Source organism: Syngnathus scovelli, chromosome 5, assembly GCF_024217435.2.
Source record: "Syngnathus scovelli strain Florida chromosome 5, RoL_Ssco_1.2, whole genome shotgun sequence".
In the NCBI taxonomy this organism is placed as follows: Eukaryota; Metazoa; Chordata; class Actinopteri; order Syngnathiformes; family Syngnathidae; genus Syngnathus; species Syngnathus scovelli.
This window is the reverse complement of record NC_090851.1, coordinates 13,324,467-13,351,119: the sequence shown is the minus strand read 5'-3', so window position 1 is coordinate 13,351,119 and position 26,653 is coordinate 13,324,467. Positions and strand designations below refer to the sequence as shown.

At 44.6% G+C, this 26,653-nt stretch overlaps 2 protein-coding genes across 3 annotated transcripts; both read right to left on the bottom strand.

The window, feature by feature from the left end:
• Positions 1 to 7,566: 7,566 nt before the first annotated feature.
• Positions 7,567 to 10,388, bottom strand: ccr7 (chemokine (C-C motif) receptor 7). Its single transcript, XM_049721003.2, has 3 exons — positions 10,302 to 10,388; positions 9,471 to 9,520; positions 7,567 to 9,152 (listed from the first exon to the last, which is right to left on the bottom strand). The coding sequence occupies exons 1-3, from the start codon at positions 10,309 to 10,311 to the stop codon at positions 8,091 to 8,093; spliced, it is 1,122 nt and encodes a 373-aa protein (XP_049576960.1). The 5' UTR covers positions 10,312 to 10,388; the 3' UTR covers positions 7,567 to 8,090.
• A 3,290-nt stretch (positions 10,389 to 13,678) lies between these two features.
• On the bottom strand, positions 13,679 to 23,269 carry smarce1 (SWI/SNF related, matrix associated, actin dependent regulator of chromatin, subfamily e, member 1). 2 transcript variants are annotated; one of them, XM_049720999.1, is made up of 11 exons: positions 23,102 to 23,269; positions 22,464 to 22,513; positions 22,182 to 22,225; positions 20,515 to 20,619; positions 19,511 to 19,591; positions 19,067 to 19,198; positions 17,307 to 17,478; positions 15,594 to 15,766; positions 15,405 to 15,506; positions 14,772 to 15,024; positions 13,679 to 14,664 (listed from the first exon to the last, which is right to left on the bottom strand). In XM_049720999.1, exons 2-11 carry the CDS (start codon positions 22,468 to 22,470, stop codon positions 14,459 to 14,461), a joined length of 1,275 nt encoding a protein of 424 aa, XP_049576956.1. In that variant the 5' UTR covers positions 22,471 to 22,513; positions 23,102 to 23,269; the 3' UTR covers positions 13,679 to 14,458. The 2 variants fall into 2 exon arrangements, with proteins under 2 accessions (XP_049576956.1, XP_049576957.1); XM_049721000.1 differs by having other exon boundaries at positions 20,521 to 20,619.
• Positions 23,270 to 26,653: the final 3,384 nt, after the last annotated feature.

Below are 26,653 nucleotides of genomic sequence, written 5' to 3'. Positions count from 1 at the left end.
TATTGGGCCCCACCATGAGAATATACGACTACATGTCGTGACCTCCCCAATGAACCCCCTCATTCTCGGGTATCCATGGCTTCAACGCCACAACCCCGCTATAGACTGGGGATCAGGGGAAATAACGGGATGGGGGCCCAACTGTCATGATTCCTGTATCAAGTCTAACCCGAGCGCTGTGCCTCCTGCTCTAGATGCGCAAACTCCAGACTTAACCGGGGTTCCTGCGTGTTACCACCAATGGGCCGAGGTATTCAGCAAAGCCAAGGCTACCTCCCTACCCCCCCACCGTCCGTATGATTGCGCCATTGAACTCCTGCCGGGTTCAACCATACCCAAGGGGAGGCTTTATTCTCTTTCGGGACCTGAAAAGCAGGCCTTGAACGATTATATAGACTCCTCCCTGCAAGCAGGATTGATTCGACCATCATCGTCGCCTGCGGGTGCGGGGTTCTTTTTCGTGGGCAAAAAGGACGGCACCTTACGTCCCTGTATTGACTATAGCCCCCTCAATCAGATCACAATCAAAAACCGGTATCCGCTCCCACTGATGTCGACCGTGTTCGACCAATTACAGCAAGCCCGGGTGTTCACAAAGTTAGATCTGCGCAACGCATACCATCTAGTGCGCATCCGGGAAGGGGACGAATGGAAGACGGGGTTCAACACACATCGAGGACACTTTGAATACTTAGTAATGCCATTTGGCCTCACCAATGCTCCCGCGGTGTTTCAGGCCATGATAAATGATGTTCTGAGAGACTGTTTGGACCGATTTGTGTATGTATATTTGGATGATATTTTGATTTATTCCCCGGATCTGAAGACCCATAGGTTTCACGTCGAGACGGTGCTGCGACGACTCCTTGCACACCAACTGTACGTTAAGGCCGAGAAAAGTGAATTCCACACGAACACCGTATCTTTTCTCGGTTTCATCGTAGCCCCGGGCAAAGTAGAGATGGACCGGGCGAAAGTTAGCGCGGTAACGGAATGGCCTACCCCTGACTCCCGCAGAAAGGTGCAGCAATTCCTGGGCTTTGCCAATTTTTATAGGCGGTTCATCAAGGGCTTCAGTGCCACGGCGGCTCCCTTGCATGCGCTAACGTCCCCTAAGGTTCCCTTCCGCTGGTTGGCGGAGGCGGCCTTCCAGGAGCTGAAGAACCGCTTCAGCACCGCTCCCATCCTCACGCTTCCCGACCCGTCACGACAGTTTGTGGTGGAGGTGGACGCCTCCAATCGAGGAGTAGGGGCCATTCTATCACAGAGAGCCAAGAGCGACAACAAGCTCCATCCGTGCGCGTTCCTGTCTCGACGGCTGACGCCAGCCGAACAGAATTACGACGTGGGAGATCGCGAACTGTTGGCAGTGAAACTGGCATTGGAAGAATGGAGACATTGGTTGGAGGGAGCACAGCAGCCCTTTTTGGTCTGGACAGACCATAAGAATTTAGAATACATTAAGTCAGCTAAGAGATTGAATTCTCGCCAAGCCCGCTGGTCACTTTTTTCATCCATCCATCCATCCATCCATCCATCCATCCATCCATCCATCCATCCATCCATCCATCCATCCATCCATCCATCCATCCATCCATCCATCTTCTTCCGCTTATCCGGGGTCGGGTCGCGGGGGCAGCAGCTTTAGGAGGGACTCCCAGACTTCCCTCTCCCCAGCCACTTCATCCAGCTCATCCCGGGGGATCCCAAGGCGTTCCCAGGCCAGCTGAGAGACATAGTCTCTCCAGCGCGTCCTGGGTCGTCCCCGGGGTCTCCTACCGGTGGGACATGCCCGGAACACCTCCCCAGGGAGGCGTCCAGGAGGCATCCTGATAAGATGCCCGAGCCACCTCATCTGGCTCCTCTCAACGTGGAGGAGTAGCGACTCTACTCCGAGTCTCTCCCGGATGACCGAGCTTCTCACCCTATCTCTAAGGGAGAGCCCGGACATCCTGCGGAGAAAACTCATTTCGGCCGCTTGTATCCGAGATCTCGTTCTTTCGGTCACGACCCATAGCTCGTGACCATAGGTGAGGGTAGGAGCGTAAATCGACCGGTAAATTGAGAGCTTTGCCTTTTGGCTCAGCTCTCTCTTCACCACAACGGACCGGTACAGGGTCCGCATTACTGCCGACGCTGCACCGATCCGCCTGTCGATCTCACGCTCCATCCTCCCCTCACTCGTGAACAAGACTCCAAGATACTTGAACTCCTCCACTTGGGGCAGGATCTCATCCCCGATCCGGAGACTGCATTCCACCCTTTTCCGATCGAGGACCATGGACTCGGATTTGGAGGTGCTGACCCTCATCCCGACCGCTTCACACTCGGCTGCGAACCGTTCCAGCGAGAGCTGGAGATCACGGCCTGAAGAAGCCAACAGCACCACGTCATCTGCAAAAAGCAGAGACGCGATGCTGAGGTCCCCAAACCGGACCCCCTCAATGCCTCGGCTGCGCCTAGAAATTCTGTCCATAAAAATTATGAACAGAATCGGTGACAAAGGGCAGCCTTGGCGGAGTCCAACCCTCACTGGGAACGAATCCGACTTACTGCCGGAAATGCGGACCAGACTCTGGCATCGGTGATACAGGGACCGGACCGCCCTTATCAGTTGGCTCGGCACCCCGTACTCCCGAAGCACCCTCCACAGAACCTCCCGAGGGACATGGTCGAACGCCTTCTCCAAGTCCACAAAACACATGTGGACTGGTTGGGCGAACTCCCATGCACCCTCGAGGATCCTGCCGAGGGTGTAGAGCTGGTCCACTGTTCCACGGCCAGGACGAAAGCCACACTGCTCCTCCTGAATCCGAGGTTCGACCTCCCGACGGACCCTCCTCTCCAGCACCCCTGAATAGACCTTACCAGGGAGGCTGAGGAGTGTGATTCCCCTGTAATTGGAACACACCCTCCGGTCCCCCTTCTTAAAGAGGGGAACCACCACCCCAGTCTGCCAATCCAGAGGCACTGTCCCCGATGTCCACGCAACGTTGTAGAGGCGTGTCAGCCATGACAGCCCCACAACATCCAGAGCCTTTAAGAACTCTGGGCGGATCTCATCCACCCCCGGGGCCTTGCCACCGAGGAGTTTTTTAACTACCTCAGTGACTTCGACCCCAGAGATTGGAGAATCCGCCTCAGAGTCTCCAGGCCCTGCTTCCTCAATGGAAGGCGTGTAGGTGGAATTGAGGAGGTCTTCGAAGTATTCTCCCCACCGACTCACGACGTCCCGAGTCGAGGTCAGCAGCACGCCATCCCCACTGTAAACAGTGTTGACGTTGCACTGCTTCCCCCTCCTGAGACGCCGGATGGTGGACCAGTATTTCCTCGAAGCCGTCCGAAAGTCATTCTCCATGGCCTCACCGAACTCCTCCCACGCCCGGGTTTTTGCCTCAGCAACCGCCGAAGCCGCGTTCCGCTTGGCCATCCGGTACCTGTCAGCTGCCTCCGGAGTCCCGCAGGCCAAAACGGCCCGATAGGACTCCTTCTTCAGCTTGACGCCATCCCTTACCGCCGGTGTCCACCAGCGGGTTCGGGGGTTGCCGCCACGACAGGCACCAACGACCTTACGGCCACAGCTCCGGTCGGCCGCCTCAACAATGGAGGCACGGAACATGGTCCACTCAGACTCAATGTCCCCCGCCTCCCCCGGGACGTGGGAAAAGCTCTGCCGGAGGTGGGAGTTGAAGCTCTTCCTGACAGGAGATTCTGCCAGACGTTCCCAGCAGACCCTCACAGAGCGTTTGGGTCTGCCAGGTCGGACCGGCATCTTCCCCCACCATCGGAGCCAACCCACCACCAGGTGGTGATCAGTTGACAGCTCCGCCCCTCTCTTCACCCGAGTGTCCAAAACATGCGGCCGCAAATCCGATGACACGACTGCAAAGTCGATCATCGAACTGCGGCCTAGGGTGTCCTGGTGCCAAGTGCACACATGGACACCCTTATGTTTGAACATGGTGTTCATTATTGAAAATCCGTGTCGAGCACAGAAGTCCAACAATAGAACACCGCTCGGGTTCAGATCAGGGGGGCCGTTCCTCCCAATCACGCCCTTCCAGGTCTCACTGTCATTGCCCACGTGAGCATTGAAGTCACCCAGTAGAACGATAGAGTCCCCAGAAGGAGCGCTCTCCAGCACTTCCTCCAGGGACCCCAAGAAGGGTGGGTACTCTGAGCTGCTGTTTGGTGCATAGACACAAACAACAGTCAGGACCCGTCCCCCCACCCGAAGGCGGAGGGAGGCTACCCTCTCGTTCACCGGGGTGAACCCCAATGTACAGGCGCCCAGCCGGGGGGCAATAAGTATACCCACACCTGCTCGACGCCTCTCACCGTGGGCAACTCCAGAGTGGAAGAGAGTCCAGCCCCTCTCGAGAGGGCTTGTACCGGAACCCAAACTGTGTGTGGAGGCTAGTCCGACTATATCTAGTCGGAATCTTTCTGCCTCGCACACCAGCTCGGGCTCCTTTCCAGCCAGAGAGGTGACATTCCATGTCCCAAGAGCCAGCTTCTGCAGCCGGGGATCAGACCGCCAAGGTCCCCGCCTTTGGCTGCCGCCCAGCTCACATTGCACCCGACCCCTTCGGCCCCTCCCACAGGTGGTGAGCCCATGGGAAGGGGGACCCACGTTTCCATTTCGGGCTATGCCCGGCCGGGCCCCATGGGCGAAGGCCCGGCCACCAGACGCTCGCCTTCGAGCCCCGCCTCCAGGCCTGGCTCCAGAGGGAGGCCCCGGTGACCCGCGTCCGGGCGAGGGAAAACTAAGTCCATTTATATCACTCATCATAAGGGGCTTGGGTGAGCCGTGCTTTGTCTGACCCCTCACCTAGGACCCGTTTGCCATGGGTGACCCTACCAGGGGCATGAAGCCCCCGACAACATGGCTCCTAGGATCATAGGGGCACGCAAACCCCTCCACCACGATAAGGTGACGACTCGCGGAGGGGTCACTTTTTTTCAATCGATTTAACTTTACTCTGTCTTACAGACCGGGAACCAAAAACACCAAGCCTGACGCCCTCTCCCGTGTCTACAACCCAGATCCAGAAGTTAAGAAGCCTGAATCCATTCTGCCTCCTCATTGCCTGGTAAGAGCAGTGACCTGGCCTATCGAAGGCCTGGTACAGCGGGCCAATGGTAACGAGCCACCCCCTAGTGGTTGACCTGAGAACAGACTATTTGTCCCCGATCAATTACAATCCCAAGTCGTCCATTGGGCTCACACCTCCAGACTCTCCTGTCATCCGGGCATGTGCAGAACCCTGTTTGTCGTCCAGCAGCGATTCTGGTGGCCCTCCATGAGGGCAGACGTCAGAGAATACGTCGCAGCCTGTCCCGTCTGCGCCCGGAATAAGAACTCCCACGGCGCCCGTATGGGGTTGCTGCATCCCCTACCCATTCCTTCGCGTCCGTGGGCAGAGATATCCATGGACTTCGTCACCGGGCTTCCGGCCTCAAATGGGCGAACAACCATACTCACGGTGGTCGACAGATTCTCAAAGATGGTTCACTTTATCGCCTTGTCCAAGCTCCCGTCCGCTAAACGAACGGCTACAGTGATGATGGACCACATATTCCGGATTCATGGGTTCCCAAAGGACATTGTTTCTGATAGGGGGCCCCAATTCATATCCAGGTTTTGGAGGGAGTTTTGCAGGCTCATAGGGGCAACCGTGAGTCTCGCGTCGGGCTATCATCCGGAGGCAAACGGGCAGACGGAACGCATCAACCAGCAGTTGGAGACAGGTCTCCGCTGCCTGGTCTCCCAGAACCCCTCCTCGTGGAGCAAGAACCTCACCTGGGTGGAGTATGCCCACAACTCCCTGCCCACCACGGCTACAGGTATGTCCCCATTCAAGTGCATGTATGGCTACCAGCCCCCAGTCTTCCCTGACAGTGAGCCGGAGGTGACGGTGACCTCGGCCCACGCCTTGGTGCGCCGCTGTCGTCGCGTCTGGTCGGCGGCGCAGGCCACGCTGGTCCACCAGGGGGACCGGGTCAAGCGGATGGCTGACCGGAGGAGACGTCCGGTGCCCGTGTACCAGCGGGGTCAACGTGTTTGGCTGTCCGCCAAGGATCTCCCCCACCGGGGGGACTCCAGGAAACTAGCGCCTCGCTTCGTGGGTCCGTTCCCCATCGCCAAGGTCGTGCACCCAGCCGCGGTGCGTCTCCGCTTGCCCAGGTCCCTTGCAGTCCACCCCACCTTTCACGTCGGGAAGGTCAAGCCAGTTGTGGACAGTCCGTTGGTGCCAGATCCTGCGCCGCCCCCGCCTCCGCGGACTGTGGGAGGTAGGACGGCCTACACGGTCAAAGAACTGTTGGACGTGCGCAGAAGGGGCCGGGGCTGGCAGTACCTGGTGGACTGGGAGGGTTATGGGCCGGAGGAGCGGCAATGGGTGCTGCCTAGTTATATCTTGGACCCGGGACTGTTTGAGGACTTTTATGCGGCTCACCCTGAGGCTCCTGGGCCGTCTGGGATCCGGCCCTAGGGGGGGGGGGGGGTTATGTCATGCGGTCGCGTTTATTTTTCCGGTTTTCTGTCTCGTCGGTGTCGTAACTTTACTTCCTGTTTTATTTTGTCATCCCTTCCGTTTCAGTTCGTGTTTCCTTCCTCGGTGTTTGGTTGTCTTGTCTTCCCCGATCCCGATTGTGGCACCGGCGTGATTGGCGCTAATTGTCAGCACCTGCCTCCCAGCCCTTTTGTGTGTATTTAGTCCGCGTCTTCCCCTTGTCTTGTGCCAGTGTGTCTTGCCTCGTCCCGACCACCAGCGATTCTTTGACGTCCGAGCTCTCAGTAAGATTCCTCCTTTTTGTCTCGCCACAGAGCGACGCTTTTTGTTAGTGCCTTGATCCCCATAGCCTTTTTGTCTCGCCCCAGTGCGACGCTTTTGTTTGAACTTTTTGCCACGTGTTTCCCTCGCAAGAGGCGTTTTGAGTTGTACTTTTGATCAGTGTGTGTGCTGGAATAAATCAGAGAAAGAAACGACTCTGCATCCGAGTCCTCCGCCTTGTTCCCTGCCTGACAGCTTTAGACTCAACACAGCTCGCTATGTCTTTAATCTCACTTTGTAGTGTGTATTAAGGTCAGCTGGCGTAGCAGGAAGTTGTCAGATATATTTCTCTTATTTTGCTCATCATCACACTTTCTCAGGAATTTCTCAGTTCTGGTTGGTAGTATATCTACCTCCAGTACCTCCAATGTGCGTCCTACTATTTTCTTTGTTAAGTACACATCTATCCATATCTGTCAGATTTAGTTTACTTTTAATTTTGTTTGTTGGCTAGTCTTGTAAGATTTGCCGCCCCTTTTTGTTAGCAGTATTTGTGTGTTGTCTTTGCCGCAGAAACCTTTTCTCACAGTTGTGGTTGTTTTTGTTTATCAGATCGTGTTGTTTTCATGCTTTTTTGTACTCCCTTGGCACAATAAAGTTTTGTTTGGTTGTCATGTCTGGCTCAGGGCCTCTTTTCAGCACATCGTGCCAATCCTAACAATTGACTTACACAACAAACACAAAGTTCATTCATTGTGGTATTGAGAAAAGCATATAATATTTAACTTAGTCATGGAACTATTTGTCCAGTTTAATGGATTGGCTGGCGTTCCTGAGAAATTACAGCAAATAGAGCACATTTGAAGCACATTTTGTCAGCTATATAGTAAAAGGCTACAATGTCAGTCAATGCACACATTTTAGGTTAGAAAAAAAACATCAAAGACCAAAAATACCATGCAACAAAATTTTAGCATAGAAGTCAGTGAAATTCAGTCAGGAATAAAAGTTACATACAGTCACTTACTACGTACAACTAGACAGGGTCATCAGGTTACAACCGGCATAAAACATTTCAACAATATTCAGTTATGCGAAGTAAATTTAAGTTGCTGTTGCTGTTGAAGATTTTATATTTCTTGCATTAGAAGGGTGTTTCATAACAATACAAATATTGACTGTAATTTGGATTTAACAGCATGTTGAGACTAATGCACAAATTCAATTTACATCAACACATTGTAAACATCTGTAAAGATTTTGGCGGACTTAAATCTTCAGAGGTGTGTGGGAGGAAATTGTAGCTGCGCTGTCTTAGGGTGAGAATGTGGTGGTGGTGTCGGTGTCTAAGGCTGCAGAGCTTGTCCTCTTCCTATGGGTATACTTGAAGAGCATCTCCTGGCTTATGCAACCCAATTTCTTGAGTACCCTCAGAAGGTCATGGCGAAACTTCACACCGATAAAGGCATACACAAAGGGGTTGAGGCAGCACCTGAGAAAGGCTACGCACTGAGTGACGTCAATGGCGTACAGGAGGTTGTTCTCATACGTGCATTGTGTAGTGCCTCCGTTGGCAATGACAAGTGTGTACCAAAACAAGACCACGTTGTAGGGAAGCTGACAGACCACAAAGACAACAACCACAACGAGAATCACCTTTATAGCCTTATTCCGTTCAAAGTTTTGAGTCTTACAAAGGGTCTGGATGATTTTACTGTAACAACAGCTCATGACCAAGAGGGGGAGGGAAAATGCGACAACAATCTGGCTTGTCTGGATGCTTATTCGAAGGGGGTCAGAAGTACTGGAGAAAGGTGTACAGGTATCATTGATGACTGTGGTGTATTTCATGTCTGGTATGGAGACAATCAGAGCTAGAACCCAGACAATAACAGACGACACTTTGCTGAAAAACACCGCTTGGGAGCGAAGGCGGTGAGCAGAAACAGCTTTGGCTATGGCAAAGTACCTGTCCACACTGATTAAACAGAGGAGGAACATGCTGCTATAAGAAGTCACCTTGTAAACAACATGCATGATCTTGCATATTGCTACGCCCAGCACCCAATTTGCCATGGAATTGGCTGCCCAAAAAGGAAGTGAAAATGCAAAGAAGAAATCAGCAAATGACAAGTTGAGCAGGTACACGTCTGTCATAGTCTTCAGGCGGTTAAAGTAGATGAACGTAAGGATGACCAAGAGGTTCCCTGCCAGTCCTGTGAAGCTGATGATGGAGTAGAAGGTTGGCATGAACCACTGGCGGAACTGACGGTTAGACACTTTTTCACAGAGCACAGGAATGCCACTATAATCGAAGTTATCGAAGATGAAATTCATGTCGTCAGTCACATTCTCTTCTTGTTGACATAAACAAGGCTGCAATCAAAACATATTACATGGTTAAAATAAAGTTATATAATGTTATTGAACACACATTTTCGTAATAGGGGGAATTACTGTTGTTAGTTAGCGACTAACAGTTCAGGAATGATTAATTCTTCAGCAGTGATCCCCAAAGTGTGGTGCGCGGACTACAACTGGTACGCGGGCCCTCTCTAGTGGTACCCATCTTAGCAATGAACACATGAAATCATTGGATCTCGATGACCATCATGACGTTACGTGCGCCTCAAACAAAATTGTAGTGTGAAATGATTGGTGTTATTTTTTTGTTTTGTTTGGCATGTGTCTTACCTTAAAAATAATCGACCATATGAGGAAAAGGGGAAGAAACATCTGAACGCCTGAAAACATAAAGTGTACATTTTTACCATCAATTTCATGAATGATCAACAGGGATTCTATCATGCAACTTTCCCTACTCTGCTCAATTTACTGAAAAGATTAGAACACGATTTAAATTTCATTTATTTTATGAGAAGATTCACTTGCTATAATATGTTATTTAATTCAATCTGCCTTTCCTGTAGTGTAGTCACGTTTATTGGTGAGCATACTATGTTGTTCACCTCATTAAAGCTACTAACCTGTTATAATTTTTTTCAGAGCCTGCAACTTTCGGCAGGTATTTGTGCATTGTCCATTTATTATAATAATCTGAGTAACGTAATCCAAATAAAGCCCATTCTTGGTATAAATGTGACATTGAAGACACTTTAAATTAGTCAGAAATAAGTTGCATTGTCATTTAGAAAAGCTTTTGAAATAATTTTTACCTACCCTTTTAAACTGGGATTTTTGTCAATAGACAGATGCTTGTAGTACCGTTTAAAATTAAATGAAACATGATTTACCTTTTGATAACTAGTTTTAGATAAATGGATTTTGGTTTTCCATATCACAATATTCTCAGATAGTAAATAAATAAAACATTTGAAGAAAAAAAACTTTGTCAACCTTTGGAAATCTGACATTATTGTCTAGAAATAAATACTATATATAAGATCAACAACATTTTCTTAACATCCTATATATTCTTAACTTCACTATATGATGGAAGTTCACAAAAATAACATGTACCATATAACATAGTAATATAGAATCATAAAGAATTGAGTTACTCACAGCATGACATGATGATAGAAAGCAGTCGGTAAAGACACTAAAGAACCGCTTTTTATACATGACGTGGTTTCCGTTGGCAAAAAAAAAAAAAAAACTGAACTGAAATTTAAATCACTGAAACCTTGTTTGCACCACATGTATCGTGGCATGCACATGTATCGTGGCATGCAAAAAATATAAACCACAGCCCTTTACTAAATAGGTATTATCTACATTTTATGTTAAACTGATCAATAACAGCAACATAGAGTGAGAAGAACTGCCATCTTTTTGGGTAAAGTTATAATGAGTACAGGAACTATTAATAGGGAACCAAACAAACATGGAGCACAGGTTAAATATTGTTTTAAGTAAGTTCAAGTATGATGCAAATTAGTCACGTGTTACTGACATTGTGCATCTTAACGCAGTGGTTTATATTAAAATAAAAACTGTCTTTCTGCACAGAAAGGAAGGCAAATCTAATCTGCAAATCTACCCAATGACCTACTATCACCTGTAACTGTGGTTGTTGTTTTTTTCTTACACGTCTTCCTACACTTTACGCCGTGCTAACCACAAGCTACAAAACACAAATGGTGCAATACACTTTGACATTAATCCAAATCAAAAGTCTACCGCTTCACAATAAGTAGTCGAGTAAAGATCATCTGATCTCACCTTTTTAAACAAGTACGCATAATATGTAGTTAGTACAGAGTCAATTGCAGAGTTGTAGATCAGTTTTGTATTGGTTGCTTAAGGTTTTACATAATTGAATTATTTAATGCATTAGGCACCAAAGTTGCAAAATTGCACCGAGCAAAATTTACAGTTTACCCGGCTGACATTATTGGCTTGAGCTCACTGCTACCTTCAACAGGATATACACAGACTACAATATGGGTTGATAGATTCTAACATGTATCAGATCCAGACGTAGGCTGCAAAATTGCAAATGACAAACTTGTCTCTTGTGTTTCGATGTGAACTCCTTATGTTTTTAGTCTACAACAATAATTTGGCTCACTGCTCCAGCGAGTGTGGCAAGTGTATGCTTATGCACATTACACTCCACTGGTGATCCACACACAGGAACTCAGAACAAGCTGCTTTTATCTTTACCCACTTCCTCATGACAAAGTAAAGCAGGGAAAATAAAATATTGTTATTGTCTGCCCCACTAAGGATGAGCTGTTAGAGATTTGCTCACTCCAACTTATTTTGCAAGAACCAAACAGAAGACAAGCAAGTTCTTTTAGACACCTGCAGGTGGAGAGTCCATTCGTCGCTGTCTGAACAGCGATTATCGAATGAAGTCTGAACTCTCCTTCCTGCAAGGGCATATTTATTAGGAGGAACAGAGTGGGGGTGAGTAGACAAATGGCCGAAGCCCCTGGCTGATCAAAGCACAGCAGGGGGTCCTTCACGATGTTGTGTGAACTAAACAACTTTGATTGCTTCCCCTGCAGCTAGTCACTTTGTTCTACTACTTTTGTTAAGACAGGACAGGCGAGTTTAAGTATTACAGGTTACATTCCAACATAATCATAGGATCAAGATAACCTGGAAAACCCTAACATGAGCTGTACTAGTCAAAAAGAGGAGGAAGAAATTGGATTAAGAGAGGCTTTTTTTTCTTTTTCAGCTTCACAATAACACAACAAATTGGGGTTTTCTCTTGGAATCATTTTATCTTCTCATAGGGTGATAAACCATTTGAAGTGTAACTATGCCGCCATTATACAGTAAATTTTGGGACAAACAGCATAACCATGACACTCAAAATGTTAATTTAATGGCAATGACACGCTGCGTAAACCGTCACTTTGGCTACATTTTGTCAGGCTTGGAGTAGGGAGAGGACTCGAATGCAGAGTTCCAACCAAAGGTGTTTTATTTTCTTCAACGGAAGGCAGCACAAAAAACAAAAGGCGCCTCAAGACGAGGGACAAAAGGCAAAAAAACAAAGCACCTCAAAACGAGGTGAAAAAAAGGGCTGGTGACAGCAAACAAAAGGCGCCTCAAACAGAGGGAAAAATACTCTGGCAAAAAACCGTAACTAAACAAATCACAGAGCTGAGCAAAAGGTATCTTCTCTCTAGGATCTCGCGAGGAATTTCTGTGAGTTCGTGGTCGCTGGTGTTCATGACAAGGTCAAGACGCACTGGCACCAGACAAGGGGAAAGACGCAGGTTATATACACACAGAAGGAGGGGAACACAGGTGTAGACAATTGGGTCACGACACAGGTGCAGACACTTGGGATCAGGGAAGTCACGTGACCGGACGCACAGAGGAAGGACACATGAACTGGAACGAGAGGAGAGTTACAACAATAAAACAGGAAGTGACAAAAACAAAACAAGACAGCATGACACATTTTGTTTGGGCTAATGTATAATTATGCTTTCCACTTACTGGTTGTAAAACCTGGTTCCTCATTGAAGGACTCAAAAATGAATACTCTATTCTATTAGACATGAACACTATGTCAGTAAGAAGTGTTGCACTCCCACTGTTAGAGACTGCCCAAATGTTCATATTTAGGCTATATGGGAAAACACACATGTAAAGTGTGTTTGTGTGAGGTAATGTGATGATGACTCAAAGGGCCCACAATTGACAGAGGTTGTAGATTATTTTGCAAAAAAATGCAGTAATGATTTAAGAGTTGTCAGTGATTTCCCAAAGGTCCCCAAATCCTGGTACATCCCAGATGAGCATGCCAAAGTCTTGCTGAAGACCACTTGAATAAATGGCAGTAGTCTTGGGAAAATAAATGCCATAAAGAAATATGCTTCATGAACCAGTTAATTTTTTTTTAGCCCTCACTGCTGAGGCTTAAAACATGGCAAGTCCGTGTGCTTTCAGACTAAACAAGTTAAACAAAACAAAAATTAATGAAACAAATTTGAATCTCCATTAGCCCATCACTAAATGACAGCGCCTAACAAGTTTCGATGTTTAGCCAACTCGTCTTATGCCGGTGCTGTACAGTAGCTGGCTTTATCTACGTATAAATGTTCTGGTGATGAGTAATCCCACTTTTGACACCATTTTCGCAATTACTATACAAAAAAAAGATAAAAAAACATGTTTGTAGAATATAAAAGTTTATTGGCAGAAATGTGTACAAGAAAAAATATTTAAAATTGCATTTTCTGGACTGTTCATGCTGTTGTATGACAACATGGATGAGCTATTCTTATCCAAGCAAACTTCATATGCAGTATGGACAGTATCTTAGTAAGTTTAGATTTGACATGTTCTGCTCTCGACTTGACTGAGTAGTAGTAGCTGGCTTTATCTACGTATAAATGTTCTGGTGATGAGTAATCCCACTTTTGACACAATTTTCGCAATTACTATATATAAAAAAAAAAGATAAAAAAACATGTTTTTAGAATATAAAAGTTTATTGGCAGAAATGTGTACAAGAAAAAATATTTAAAATTGCATTTTCTGGACTGTTCATGCTGTTGTATGACAACATGGATGAGCTATTTTTATCCAAGCAAACTTCATATGCAGTATGGACAATATCTTAGTAAGTTTAGATTTGACATGTTCTGCTCTCGACTTGACTGACAGCTACCAAACTTGAGAATACTTGTGATCATCTGATCATTGTACAGCACAGATGACTGAGTGATATATCTAAAACCTTTAGATGGACTAGGATAACAAAAATGTAACAAATGAAGAACAAGCGCGATAGTTGGCATCACTATACCACTAGCAACCCCCCACACACATAAAAATACTCTCAGTCACCATAACACCAATACTGGTAGTGAACAGTGTCTACTGCTAAGATCACACGAGGCCTAAGGAAAAACTAAGAGTTATTCGGAATTGAAACATGCAAAATTACACTAACAAACATTGTTACATACATAACACTTGATTCACATGAGGTTGTTTAAAATGTTATAAGAGTTATGAAACTATATTTGCTTAAGTGGGCCTAGATCAGTTCTTTCTGTGGATTGGTTACTTTAGGCAGGCTCCTGTGGTACACTAATTTTCAAACAACAATGAATTTGCTGACTTCTGCTGCAAAGAGCATCTCTTATGCCTGCTTTTGGGGCGGGGAGGAGAAAATAGATGGTTAACTTCATGAGCGTCCATAAGAGGAAAAGGGCGGTTCGATAGTTCCGACACAGGGGTGTGACTCAGTGGGTTGATCTTGCCCTGCTGGAAGCCTCAGATGGCTCACTGGTCAAAGCATCTTCTGTCTGAGCAGAAGTGGTTTCAGAACCTGTGTTACTGTCACTGGTTCCCTCCTCCATGGCTCCTTCGAGGACACTTTCCTTGTCCTCTGAAGCCCCCTCTTCGCTGCCGGGTTGTTCCTGAAGTTCCTCTGCAGCCTTCGGCTTCCCTGCAAAAGTGAAAGAGTGGAAAAGAACATTAAATCAAAAACAGTGATAGAAAATAGGGCTTGTTCTGTGAGCCAGACATAATCACCTGACTGGTTACATGGCTCACCTGATGGATCTTTGGAGACGAAATCACTGTTCTCAGCTGCCTTATTGGCACTGTCACCGAGGGGATTTGGCTGTGATTTGCCATGTTTTTCTTCTTCTGTTGCTGCTGCTGGGCCACAAGTGGGAGCCTCTTTAGTTCCTCGGTCACCTGCATCTTTCTCCCGTTCGGCCATCCGTTTGCGGGCTGCCTCTTCTGCTGCAGAGATTTCTGCAGAAATTTTCTCCATATCCACTTCTACTTTCATACAGCAAAGCTGGAAGAAAAATAAGATATAGAATGAGTATCATTCAAAACATCTGGATTGTCAAAAACCTTTTACTCTTTGGAGGAGCCTCATGTTTTGATAATTCTAACGTTATCATGGATAGTGAACATAAAAGGAGGCAAATGGCACCACCTACTGTAAACTGTTGATAATGCACCCAATAATGCAGCAATTCATTTTGGAGTAAACAATGTTAGATTATAGCTGTGTGACTGCCACATATGGATAAAATTAACAGAAGTTTGTGGCTCGGGGCAGATGTAGCCTGGCACTTAACCAGAGCTGCTCACTGTACAGTTTATTAAACATGCAAAATGAGCTTGGCGTGGGAAAGTTTCACCACTGTTTGATGTAAAAAGAGGCCATACTCTTTTGAGCTCATTTGTGAATGAATCTGTGGCTTCGATGAATTTTCGTTTCTTATCCTGGTGGCGGTCCTCAATTTGAAGCAACTCTGCTTCCAGTTTTCTCTGTGGTAGGAGACAACCAGAGACAACCTTTACCAAATACTACCAACATTCTGGACCTACGTATAAAAGTCCATAACGTGATAATACCTGGTGAACCATCAAAGACTGGACCTGACGCTTAAGGACTTGCATACGGGCAGTTGTGACTACAGAGCGCACATCAGGCACTACGCTCTCACTGAGAATCTCACTGATCAGACGGTGATTGCGCTGGAAACGGGCTGCTGCAGAGTGCTTTATTGAAAATCCATCATCGTAATCTAGAAAAACATGAAAAAGCTGCATGTTAACTACAGCCTCAGAAGTGTATTCTCAAAGCTGTGCAAACATTTGACTTAGCAACATATTAATGCAAAACTGACCTTCTACAACACAGGCGTCAAACTCAAGGCCCATCATTTTATGTGGCCCTCGAAGACTAATTGTGCATGAAATTCGTGTGTCATTACTAGAATTGCAAATTGTCTTCACTTTTAATATCTTTTTTTTTTAAATATTTGACCAGTTTGATTTGAAAACGAGTTTGTTTTGCAGTAGCCTTTACTGTATATTATATGAGGTGCTCATACATTTATTTGGGTTGACAGTCATAATGGCCCTCCGAAAGAAGCTATGACTACAATGCGGCCCGCAACAAAAATGAATTTGACACACCTGTTCTACAGCTATCTGATATGACATGTTCAGTGTTTCTTGAAATATGGTATGAAATTTAGTTGCCATAAAGCGTGCCTTTTTGGCAACCCAGAGAAAGTATATGAAAGTTAGCCATACTAAGCAGTTAAAAAGTTGGGGGAGAAAAAAATCTATGACAAATGCAGGCTATTTCAACTGTACCTTATGACGGTTAAGAAAAAAAAAAGTGTACCAGACTAGCTAAAACAAGGGTATACAAACACTAACACGGAATAATACAGCACTTTCAATGAACAGGTTGTTTTTACCTTTCCATCAACATAGCCAAATTGTCCTACACAAATGATCAAGGTTGAGTGAAAACAACAGGACAGTTGTGCCATCTTACGATACAATACATAATACAATACAAACAAAGCGCTTTACAAGACATATAGAACAATAAAATAATCATAAAAACTACTATTCCTACATAAGCCTTGCTGGTTGAAGGAGTGATCAGACATCCTGATCAGTGTGCACGATGCAAGCTTGAAATTATTTTATTGGTAGACATCTTTGCTATTACTTTAGGTAAAAGTATCTCATAGCCATGGCTTGTTTTTAGTACAATAATGCACTTACACATAACCTTCTATGATTTTAAACACTGCACAAATATGAAACTCACTCATTTATATCAAAAACCGGTACTTGCGTTGAAATCTTTTCAGACATCAAGTAATGAAGCACAATCTGAATGATGAGAGCTAATTGTACGTGACCAACAATGTGGACATGAGATCTCCTCCGAACCCTGGGGATTTCATGGCCTGACTTGTTACTTTCCAAGTGCTGTTATCTGTAATTTTCTTCAATTTCGTTATCTTCCACTGTCAGCATCTACACTCAGTGCAAGCATCATTTCCTTCACATGGGTGTAGCTCATGTTAACATATTCTTCTGGTGTGCGTGCGTTTAAAAAAGGAACAAAAAGAAAGTGCATTTTGCAGAATATTGGCCACTCTGAAACCAATAATAAGCAAAATTAAATCACTAAATAAAAAAGGGAGTGGTGTCAGTGGAAAATACAAGAGAACAGTTTGTGTGGTCCCACTAAAGTAATTGCCGCACTGTGTTGTAATGTGTGGTGGATTTCAAAGGAAGCTGAGTGAGTGGCCTTACCATCTGGATCCTCAGCGGGCTGAATACTCATGTATGGCTCGCCCTTATCCAGTCGAGACTGCCGCTGACGGCTCTCTTCTTCGAGTGCTGCCTCAGCACGGCTTTTTGCATTGACGTAGGCCAGGTAAGCTGGCGAGTTGTGATAGGCCTTCATGCTTTCATTATATTCAATCTATGTTGGAGATGACAAGAATTACAAGGAGAAGGCAAGCAAGCACACACCAGCTAAAATCAAGATAAGAAAAGAGGTTATACGGGATTGTTATACAGGAACTAATGAGGACTAGAGGGACCCGCAACTTCCGGAGACACGTCATTCTACACAAGCCCGATCAAATACTTTTGTGATATAAAACTAGAGACCGAGACCATTTGCCCACTTATAACCTGCACAACACAACTGAAAGAAAAGCATTTCAGAAAGGGTAACAAGAAATAATGTGGTTGCAAATTGTGTACACCCTCTTATAACAGGTCGTGTTCAGAATTGACCAATCACATTCAAACTCATGTTAAATGGGAGCCGACATCTGCTGCAGTGCCACTCATTAACCCCAAAGGTTTACATGTTCAGGCTTTTCTTGACATTTAGGAGACACATCCTACAGAACAATACAACTTTTTTTACATAGTGCATTTTACAACAGCTGCAGCTGTAATAAAACACTTCACATATAACATTGGGACAACCACAAAGACCGAGAAAACACAAAATAATATATAGTACTTGTACAATAACGCGGTCAGTCGTGAGCCAAATAAAAATTATTCTTAAAAACAAAGGACTTGCCTCACATTTTAGGGGAGGTAATTCCAGAGTAAGTTTTAATCAATTTGGGGGTGGTGGGGGGCTAATATTGCATTGGCAACAGTTTTTGCTGCCATAATTGTAGTCCGGCTGAAATTTTTTAAATGGAATATGTAGGCCTTTGGCAAAATTGTTCATTGTTAGCTACAGCGAGATGTTCTTTCTACAGAACAATCACAGCAGCAGGTTAACTGAATATGAAAATATAGTCTACCACTTGTTTTCCGCTTATTCCTTCCCGCTACCTACACAAGTAGATTTGTATCGGCTGGCTTCAGCCTGTCGATCAACGCCAAACTTGAAAATAGTCATGTCGTTGGTGACGGAGCTTTATATGAAATCCAAGCCTGATAAGGTCATGTGACTAATATCATCCTAATTTCAATGTTAACATCTTGAATGTTCATGTCGATTTCAGTAAGATAACAATATATCATCCAGCCCTAAATTGCAAACACAACAAACCAAATGAACATGCCTGCACTGAAGCAAAGTAGTGGCAACATCATGCTTTTGAACTGGGGTATTAGTAAAGATGGAAGGAATTATAAAGTTTTAAATATCAGCCAGTGTTAACTACAGCTGTTAAGTGTTCAGGTTTCTGCTAGAAGGCAAAAAAGATGTCGGGAACAGATTACTAGAATATCTGAACTTTTACGTGGGGAACATTGGATGTTTGCAGTTGTGTGGTGACTCCCATTTACCAGAGATTGAATATAAATTAGTTTCTCCAGTTATATCAGGATTTAATGTTGTGTAGCTACCATCCTTTTTTACTCCAGATGAGTTATGCAAGTGTTAGATCATCTTATTTTACTGCGGTCAGGTGGTTTTAATTTATATCACACACAAAAAAAGATTTGAACGTGGGTGTTTAGATGTTTTATATTCACTGTAGCTCGTGGTCATCAGTCATGAAAGACCCACAAACATTCTTTATAAAACAACCAACCTTCTCTGCTTCGTAGTCATTCAAATAATCCTGTTTCTCCTCATCAGTGAGGTCCCTCCACATGCCACCGATTATCTTCCCAATTTCCCATAGCTTCAGATCGGGATTGGAGGCTTTTACTTGATCCCAAACCTGGTGATGAGAACCAGACATGGGGGTGGGATTGGGTTGGGTTGGGTTGGAGGGGCTATAAGTGGTTATCTCTTTGCAGAGAGGTCACAAACCAGAGGAGGCCGTGTGCTTTAAGCTCCATCTCCAAAGTTGATAAAGGACTGTCCTAAGTGTGTACTGGCTAAATTTTAAAACACCTACCTTGATAAGCAACACTGACATTTCAAACAGTTTATATTTGACATACACAAAAATGGTTAAAGTGTTCCAATTGCGCACATGATGAATCAATGATGCAAAACACAAAGATTTCACAAAGTGTACAGTACTTACCTTACGACTGTATCTCATATACGGCATCAGTGGCTTATCAGGAGGCTTGGGTGGCTTTGGTATATTTATTCCAGAGGAATTCTGACAAAAGGAAAGCACAAAACAGAAAGCTTATACAATATCTGGGAGTGATGGGAAAATGAAGCTTCATGAACCAGTTGTTGTATTCTTTGGCTCCTCTAGATGGCAATGTTGGTTTAAAGTGACGGTTTTAAGAAATGGCAAGTCATGGACTTTTAGATTTTCGGTGAACAGAGAGTGCCATCTAGAGGTCTAAGTAAACACAACAGCGGGGTCATGAATCATCTTGAAGCTTCATTTGCCCATCATTCATATCCGGAAACCATGCGAACTACATGTCTATATTTGAGGGTATGCTGTGTAAAAAAAACAAAAAAAGACGACGAATTAAGCACAACTGTCACCAAAATTTATAATCGCTTTAAAAAAAAAACACTATGATAGAATAGAATCAGCTATACGTAAAAAATTAAAAAGCACATGATTTGTCTGCTATGTGACATGACACCATTATCAGAGTTAGCCAAGCACAGCTTTCATGCAGTGACTGAATTACTGTTCAGCAGCCAAAATCATGCCAAGCAGCAAGTGAATAATTCCATGGCAACAGGAATGGCATGGGTTACTTAACATGGCTGTCAGAAATGCAGCAATCCAAGGCAGGTGGCGTTTGAATAAACTGATAAGCCAGTCTGCACTATTATGAAGTCAGGACTCAGCAAAAGCAGTTTGGAATGCTGTGTTTCACACTGTCTTATGAATATTCTTTCAAGGGAGAAGGTGCAAAGCTTCACACAATGTATTCAAACAAAAGGTGAATCAGGTGAATGGCTGCATTTTTGGCGATGCTCACAGGTTCTTGAGACAAGTGACAAATTTAGCACGCCAACTTGCAGTGTAGTGTATTTAATTTACTGGAAACAAATAAATACACATCTTTAAATAGATGCGCATCTTTGTTTTTGCTATGACAATATTCATACCGTTACCCGACTGTTGCTGCTTTGGCTCCCTCCCAGTCTGTAGTTGTTGTAGGCCAGATGGCTGTAGGGGTTGTACCCCACAAATCCTGCTGTATTGGGCATTTGCTATTGGTAACAAATGGGACATACACAAAGGAGACATGGCTTAAAGATAGGAAAGGAACCAGTAAAGATGAGTATATGAGAACAAAACAAATTGCAGTAGCACAATTACCGAAGCGGGAAAATTTATGAAAGAAAAAAATATATAACTCAGATACCAAGTCATTATTTGAGGTTAAAGGGCTAGAGACACCGGTATATGTATAAATCGGTTTTAGTTAGCTTATGGGCTTATAAATATAAATTGACGCTCGAAACAACGAAAAGGAAGCTGTTGCTCTGAAAAATATCATTTAAATTTGCCGCACAGACGAGTTTGACTGCACCGAGCCGCCAGCGACGTCTCATTATGTCTCAAGTTGTACGCGTTTAGCTTCAGTGAATGTAAACAAAAAGAGAAGAGGGGCCAGCGCGGAGACGTCGGGCCAGGCTTGCGGCCAACCCAGCTCGCCTAGCCGTGCCTTCCATTATCCTGGCGCATGTTCGTTCGCGGGACAACAAGATGGGTTGAGTTCGCCTGATAGGATCCACGAACCGGACAGTGCGTGCCTGCTGTGTGCTCGTGTTCACAGTGGCCTGGTTGACTGTCATCTTTCCGGACTCTGCTGTGCATCGGGAGCGGCTAGCGTGCTATCAATCTTATTGTTCATCTTGTTTTAATTTTCCTGTGTTGTTTACTTGTATGTGCGTTGTGAACTCTGTCTTGTCACCCTGGGATAGTGAGAAACGTAATTTCGATCTCTTTGTGTGTCTTGACATGCGGAGGAATTGACAATAAAGGAGACTTTGAAAAGTATGTCGAAGCGTGACAGGAGGGGCACAATTCAGAAAACGTGCTCACCTCGTCGAAAAAATGCGATTTAAGAAATAAAATTAAAAATGCGCCTAAAACCTAAACCAAACGCTGCAGATGTTCATTTCTCCATGCGCAGTGGTCAACTCGGCACTCTACTCTTTTTACTATGCCAACCTAACCACAGTGACGGGAGAGGCACAATTCAGAAAACGTGCTGAGCTTGTCGAGAAAATGCGATTTAAGCAATAAAGTTAAAAATGCTTATAAAACCTAAACCAAACGTTGCAGGCGGTCATGTCTTCATGTGCCGAGATCAACTCGGCACTCTAAAGCCCCCAAGAGCACTTTTTACTATGCCAACCTACCCAGAGTGACGGGAGGGGCACAATTCAGAAAATGTGCTCAGCTCAGCCCAAGTGAACTGCTAGATTCATCATATTCTGCGTCAAAAGAGGTTTCTGAATCGGATAAAATGATGCTAATATTGCCGCTAGAAACGGAGCTGTCGCTATCATCTGCCATGTTGTTTGGGTTTGTTGACATCCAGATGTACAACTTGTGACGTCACAGTAATGGCGCCGCCAGTTTGGCTTCGTGCGGGACCCGATCGATAAACTGGCATTTAATTTCAGCTTTATTCTTAGTAATCGGTGTCCATTTTTAATTTCCAATGCGGCAAATGTGTTCACTTTATACATACTATCAAATTCCGTTCTAATTGAAAAAAAAAAGGGATGTCTCTAGCCCTTTAAATATGTGCTATACTTACAGTTGTAGGTGCAGGGGGAGGGGGGGGAGCATAGGATGGCCTCTCTGAAAATTGAAAATAGGCCCAATGAAAAACAAATTTATTTAAAAATTATAATCGAAATTTATAATCATTTAAAAATTATAATGATTTCAACTCGTCTGCTAAAAAAAATTATACTTACCGCACAGCAAGAATTCCCACTTGATTAAAATTACCTCACATTATTAACATGTTTCCCAAGCAGTTTTACCCCCCCCCCCCCCCCCCAATCACTCAAGATAAAAAAAAAAAATATCTTACTAGACATCGTGGCACTGATCCAGGTTTTGATCCGGGCCAGTCATCAATTTCTAAACACACATTTAGAAATACGTATAAATAAATGCGCATTGGCATATCTATAAGTTTTTCCTAACATTTGGAAGACGCTCGCTCTGAATGAGGGCTGGCTAATGAGTAAGACAATGTCGTGCCAGGCTGGGACTTCATGCAATAATTTCGCACCATAACAAGTCAGCTACTTACTTAATGATAGCACGCAGCGCAATGAGAGTAATGGGGGAAACGATTCGTTCTTGCGGAGTACAAAATAACGCGCCAATGCTAAGCTAACAAGCAGGCAAGAAAGACAATAACAATAGATCGATAGCGTGCGAGCCATCCAATCGAAAGACTGAGGTAAAACTTAAATCAGAGATCCGTAATTTACTAGTGGGGAATTGAAAGGTTTAAGATGTAGGGTGGTGATTTATAAGGGAATTTACAATGTAGGACTAATGCTCAGATAACAGAAGCTAGCAAATGCTTGGTGCTAGCATGATGACTTAGCTTCACGAGCGTGCTAACTAGCTGCACCGACGTAATAGCGTCTTGGTAAGACAATCAAACGATTTCTCGTCAGTTCTAATGATAACACGTTGAGGTGGGGGCAAACTCACCCTAAAAGCCGAGTCACCTCAATAGTATCATACGCTTTGACTCGAATGTTAACCCGCCAACTCGCGCAGATGGCCCGGTTTCACACTACAACGAATGAAAGGCGTTTCGATGAATGAAGGCTTCTCGACCGCCGCCAATCGACACACACCATAACCACACTTCACCCCGCCTCCCTAATGTTTTTGCGTCGCTGCTTTCTGATGCAAGAATGTCTGATATTATATTATTAATTGCTGTTGAAAAAGACAGATATGAAACAATAAAGCAAATGCAAATATAATTGTTAGGCGCAACGTATAAGCTTTGATTAGACTGGTTATATTTAGCAACAGAATCCTGTACTGTGTGTGGAGCTGTAGGAGAAATTGATGTTTCTCTTTTCAATGCTCCAGTGTTATTAGAGGTGACATGCTTTGCATTCTTGTTCACATTTTTGGAGCTGCTAAAGGTCTTTAGTTGTAATAGTGTGTTCCCTTAATATAAACAGCTGAAAGCTCTCTGGGTTTTGCCTATATCTCTATCCGTTCAACCTGAATAAAATGTGTTTTACTAATGATAATTGGTTGTATTGCCTTCTGGTACATTGAGATCATTCAAAGATCAAAAGAGGAGTGGGGGGCTGAGAAAAAAAATCAATCATTACTTAATAAAGTAATAACTTCTTAAAATTTATAATAATCAATTATCCCCCAAGTGAAAGTATAATACACTGCATGAGCATGTTTGACATAAAAGTTGTAACTATTTGTCGCCTGTCCAAAGAATACATATTAAGCAAAAACATTACCAGTGATCACATATGGGGCAATGGCACTATCTTAAACCAAATGTGCAAGTAAATGAAAGACTCCTACTGTCCCTCCCTTCCCAAACACACACGGAGTACAGGTCCAGCACAAACAAGGAAATGGAGATTGGATTGAAACAAAATGGTAACTTTAGAAGTTGTTTCTCTTATTAAAACTTGATTAAATTAAAAAAATATTTCCAAATGTAAAATCTAATGCTGCAGGGGCTTTAGTGGGCCTACGCAGATTTCTGACGGGAATATAGAACCCACTAGCCCAGTGTAGTGTTGTGTTTGTTAGTATTTGTATGTCCGCTATGTTGGCAGTTGATTTTGAGAGGATTTAGGCTGCATTCGATTAAAGTGCAAAGTCAGAGTTCTCCCAATTATAATTAGGAATAGTGCACTATAACGCCCCTTTAAACTGTGAGATCAAAGTTGCAAAGTCAGGAAAAAAAGGACCCAGTCCACCAATGGACTACAATAACATGAATTCACTCAACAATCATTAAACCAATGTTTGTAAATGGCAAAACTTAATTTAAAAGGTTATAAACATGTTATATATGCTAGAAGCAAATAGTCAAGCCGCTGCTCCTCCGCATTGAGAGGAACCACATGAGGTGGACACCTCCCTAATGAGCTGTTCTGAGCATGTTCCACTGGGAAGACAACCTGAGAAGGACATAGGACATGCTGGAGGGAGAGATTATGTCTCCCGATTGGCCCGGGAACACCTTAGGATCCCTCCGGAACAGCTGGAAGAAATGGCTGGGGAAAGGGAAGTTTGGGCTTCCCTGCTGAAGCTGCTGCCTCTGCGACCCGACCCTGGATAAGCGGTAGTAAGTGGACCAACGGACAGACAGACGGATGGATGAGCTTTAACATTAAAGTGAGGAAACTAAATAATAAGAGTTTGAACAAATTCTTTATCATGTCACTATATATGTTTACGGCGGTTGGCTGGTGTTCAGTCCAGTGTGTATGCATTGTCAGGTGACTAACCCTAACCCAGCACACCCATGTATATGGATGGCAGCACATTGCTTTAAAGTGCTAGAGACATCCCTTTTTTTTTTTTTTTTCAATTAGAACGGAATTTGATAGAATGTATAAAGTGAACACATTTGCCGCATTGGAAATTAAAAATGGACACAGATTACTAAGAATAAAGCTGAAATGAAATGCCAGTTTATCGATCGGGTCCCGCACGAAGCCAAACTGGCGGCGCCATTACTGTGACGTCACAAATTGTACATCTGGATGTCAACAAACCCAAACAACATGGCAGATGATAGCGACAGCTCCGTTTCTAGCGGCAATATTAGCATCATTTTATCCGATTCAGAAACCTCTTTTGACGCAGAATATGATGAATCTAGCAGTTCACTTGGGCTGAGCTGAGCACATTTTCTGAATTGTGCCCCTCCCGTCACTCTGGTTAGGTTGGCATAGTAAAAAGTAAAAAGTGCTCTTGGGGGCTTTAGAGTGCCGAGTTGATCTCGGCACTTGAAGACATGACCACCTGCAACGTTTGGTTTAGGTTTTATAAGCATTTTTAATTTTATTGCTTAAATCGCATTTTCTCGACGAGCTGAGCACGTGTTCTGAATTGTGCCTCTCCCGTCCGTCACTGTGGTTAGGTTGGCATAGTAAAAAGAGTAGAGTGCCGAGTTGACCATTGCGCACGGAGAAATGAACATCTGCAGCGTTTGGTTTAGGTTTTAGGCGCATTTTTAATTTTATTTCTTAAATCGCATTTTTTCGACGAGCTGAGCACGTTTTCTGAATTGTGCCCCTCCCGTCACACTTCGACATACTTTTCAAAGTCAAAGTCTCAAAGTCTCCTTTATTGTCAATTCTTCCGCATGTCAAGACACACAAAGAGATTGAAATTACGTTTCTCACTATCCCAGGGTGACAAGACAGCGTTCACAACGCACATACAAGTAAACAACACAGGAAAAAAAAACAAGAAGATGAACAATAAGAGTGATAGCCCGCTAGCCGCTCCCAATGCACAGCAGAGTCCGGAAAGATAAGACAGAGTTCACAGCGCACATACAAGTAAACAACACAGGAAAAATAAAACAAGAAGATGAACAATAAGAGTGATAGCACGCTAGCCGCTCCCGATGCACAGCAGAGTCCGGAAAGATGACAGTCAACCAGGCCACTGTGAACACGAGCACACAGCAGGCACGCACTGTCCGGTTCGTGGATCCTATCAGGCGAACTCAACCCATCTTGTCGTCCCGCGAACGAACGTACGCCAGGATAATGGAAGGCACGGCTAGGCGAGCTGGGTTGGCCGCAAACCTGGCCCGACGTCTCCGCGCTGGCCCCTCTTCTCTTTTTGTTTACATTCACTGAAGCTAAACGCGTACAACTTGAGACGTCATGAGACGTCACTTCCAGCTGGCGGCTCGGTGCAGTCAAACTCGTCTGTGCGGCAAATTTAAAAGATATTTTTCAGAGCAACAGCTTCCTTTTCGTTGTTTCGAGCGTCAATTTATATTTATAAGCCCATAAGCTAACTAAAACCGATTTATACATATACCGGTGTCTCTAGCCCTTTAAGTGGTTAACACATCTGCTTCACAGTCAGATGATCTGGGTTTAAATCTCCACATGGATTTTGGGTGCGGTACTGCAGCTTCCTCCAGCATTTCATAAACACGCATGTTAGATTCAGTGAATACTAAATTGTCTTCAGGGTAAGGAATGTGAGTTTGAAAGATTGTTTGTCTCTATGTACCAGGCA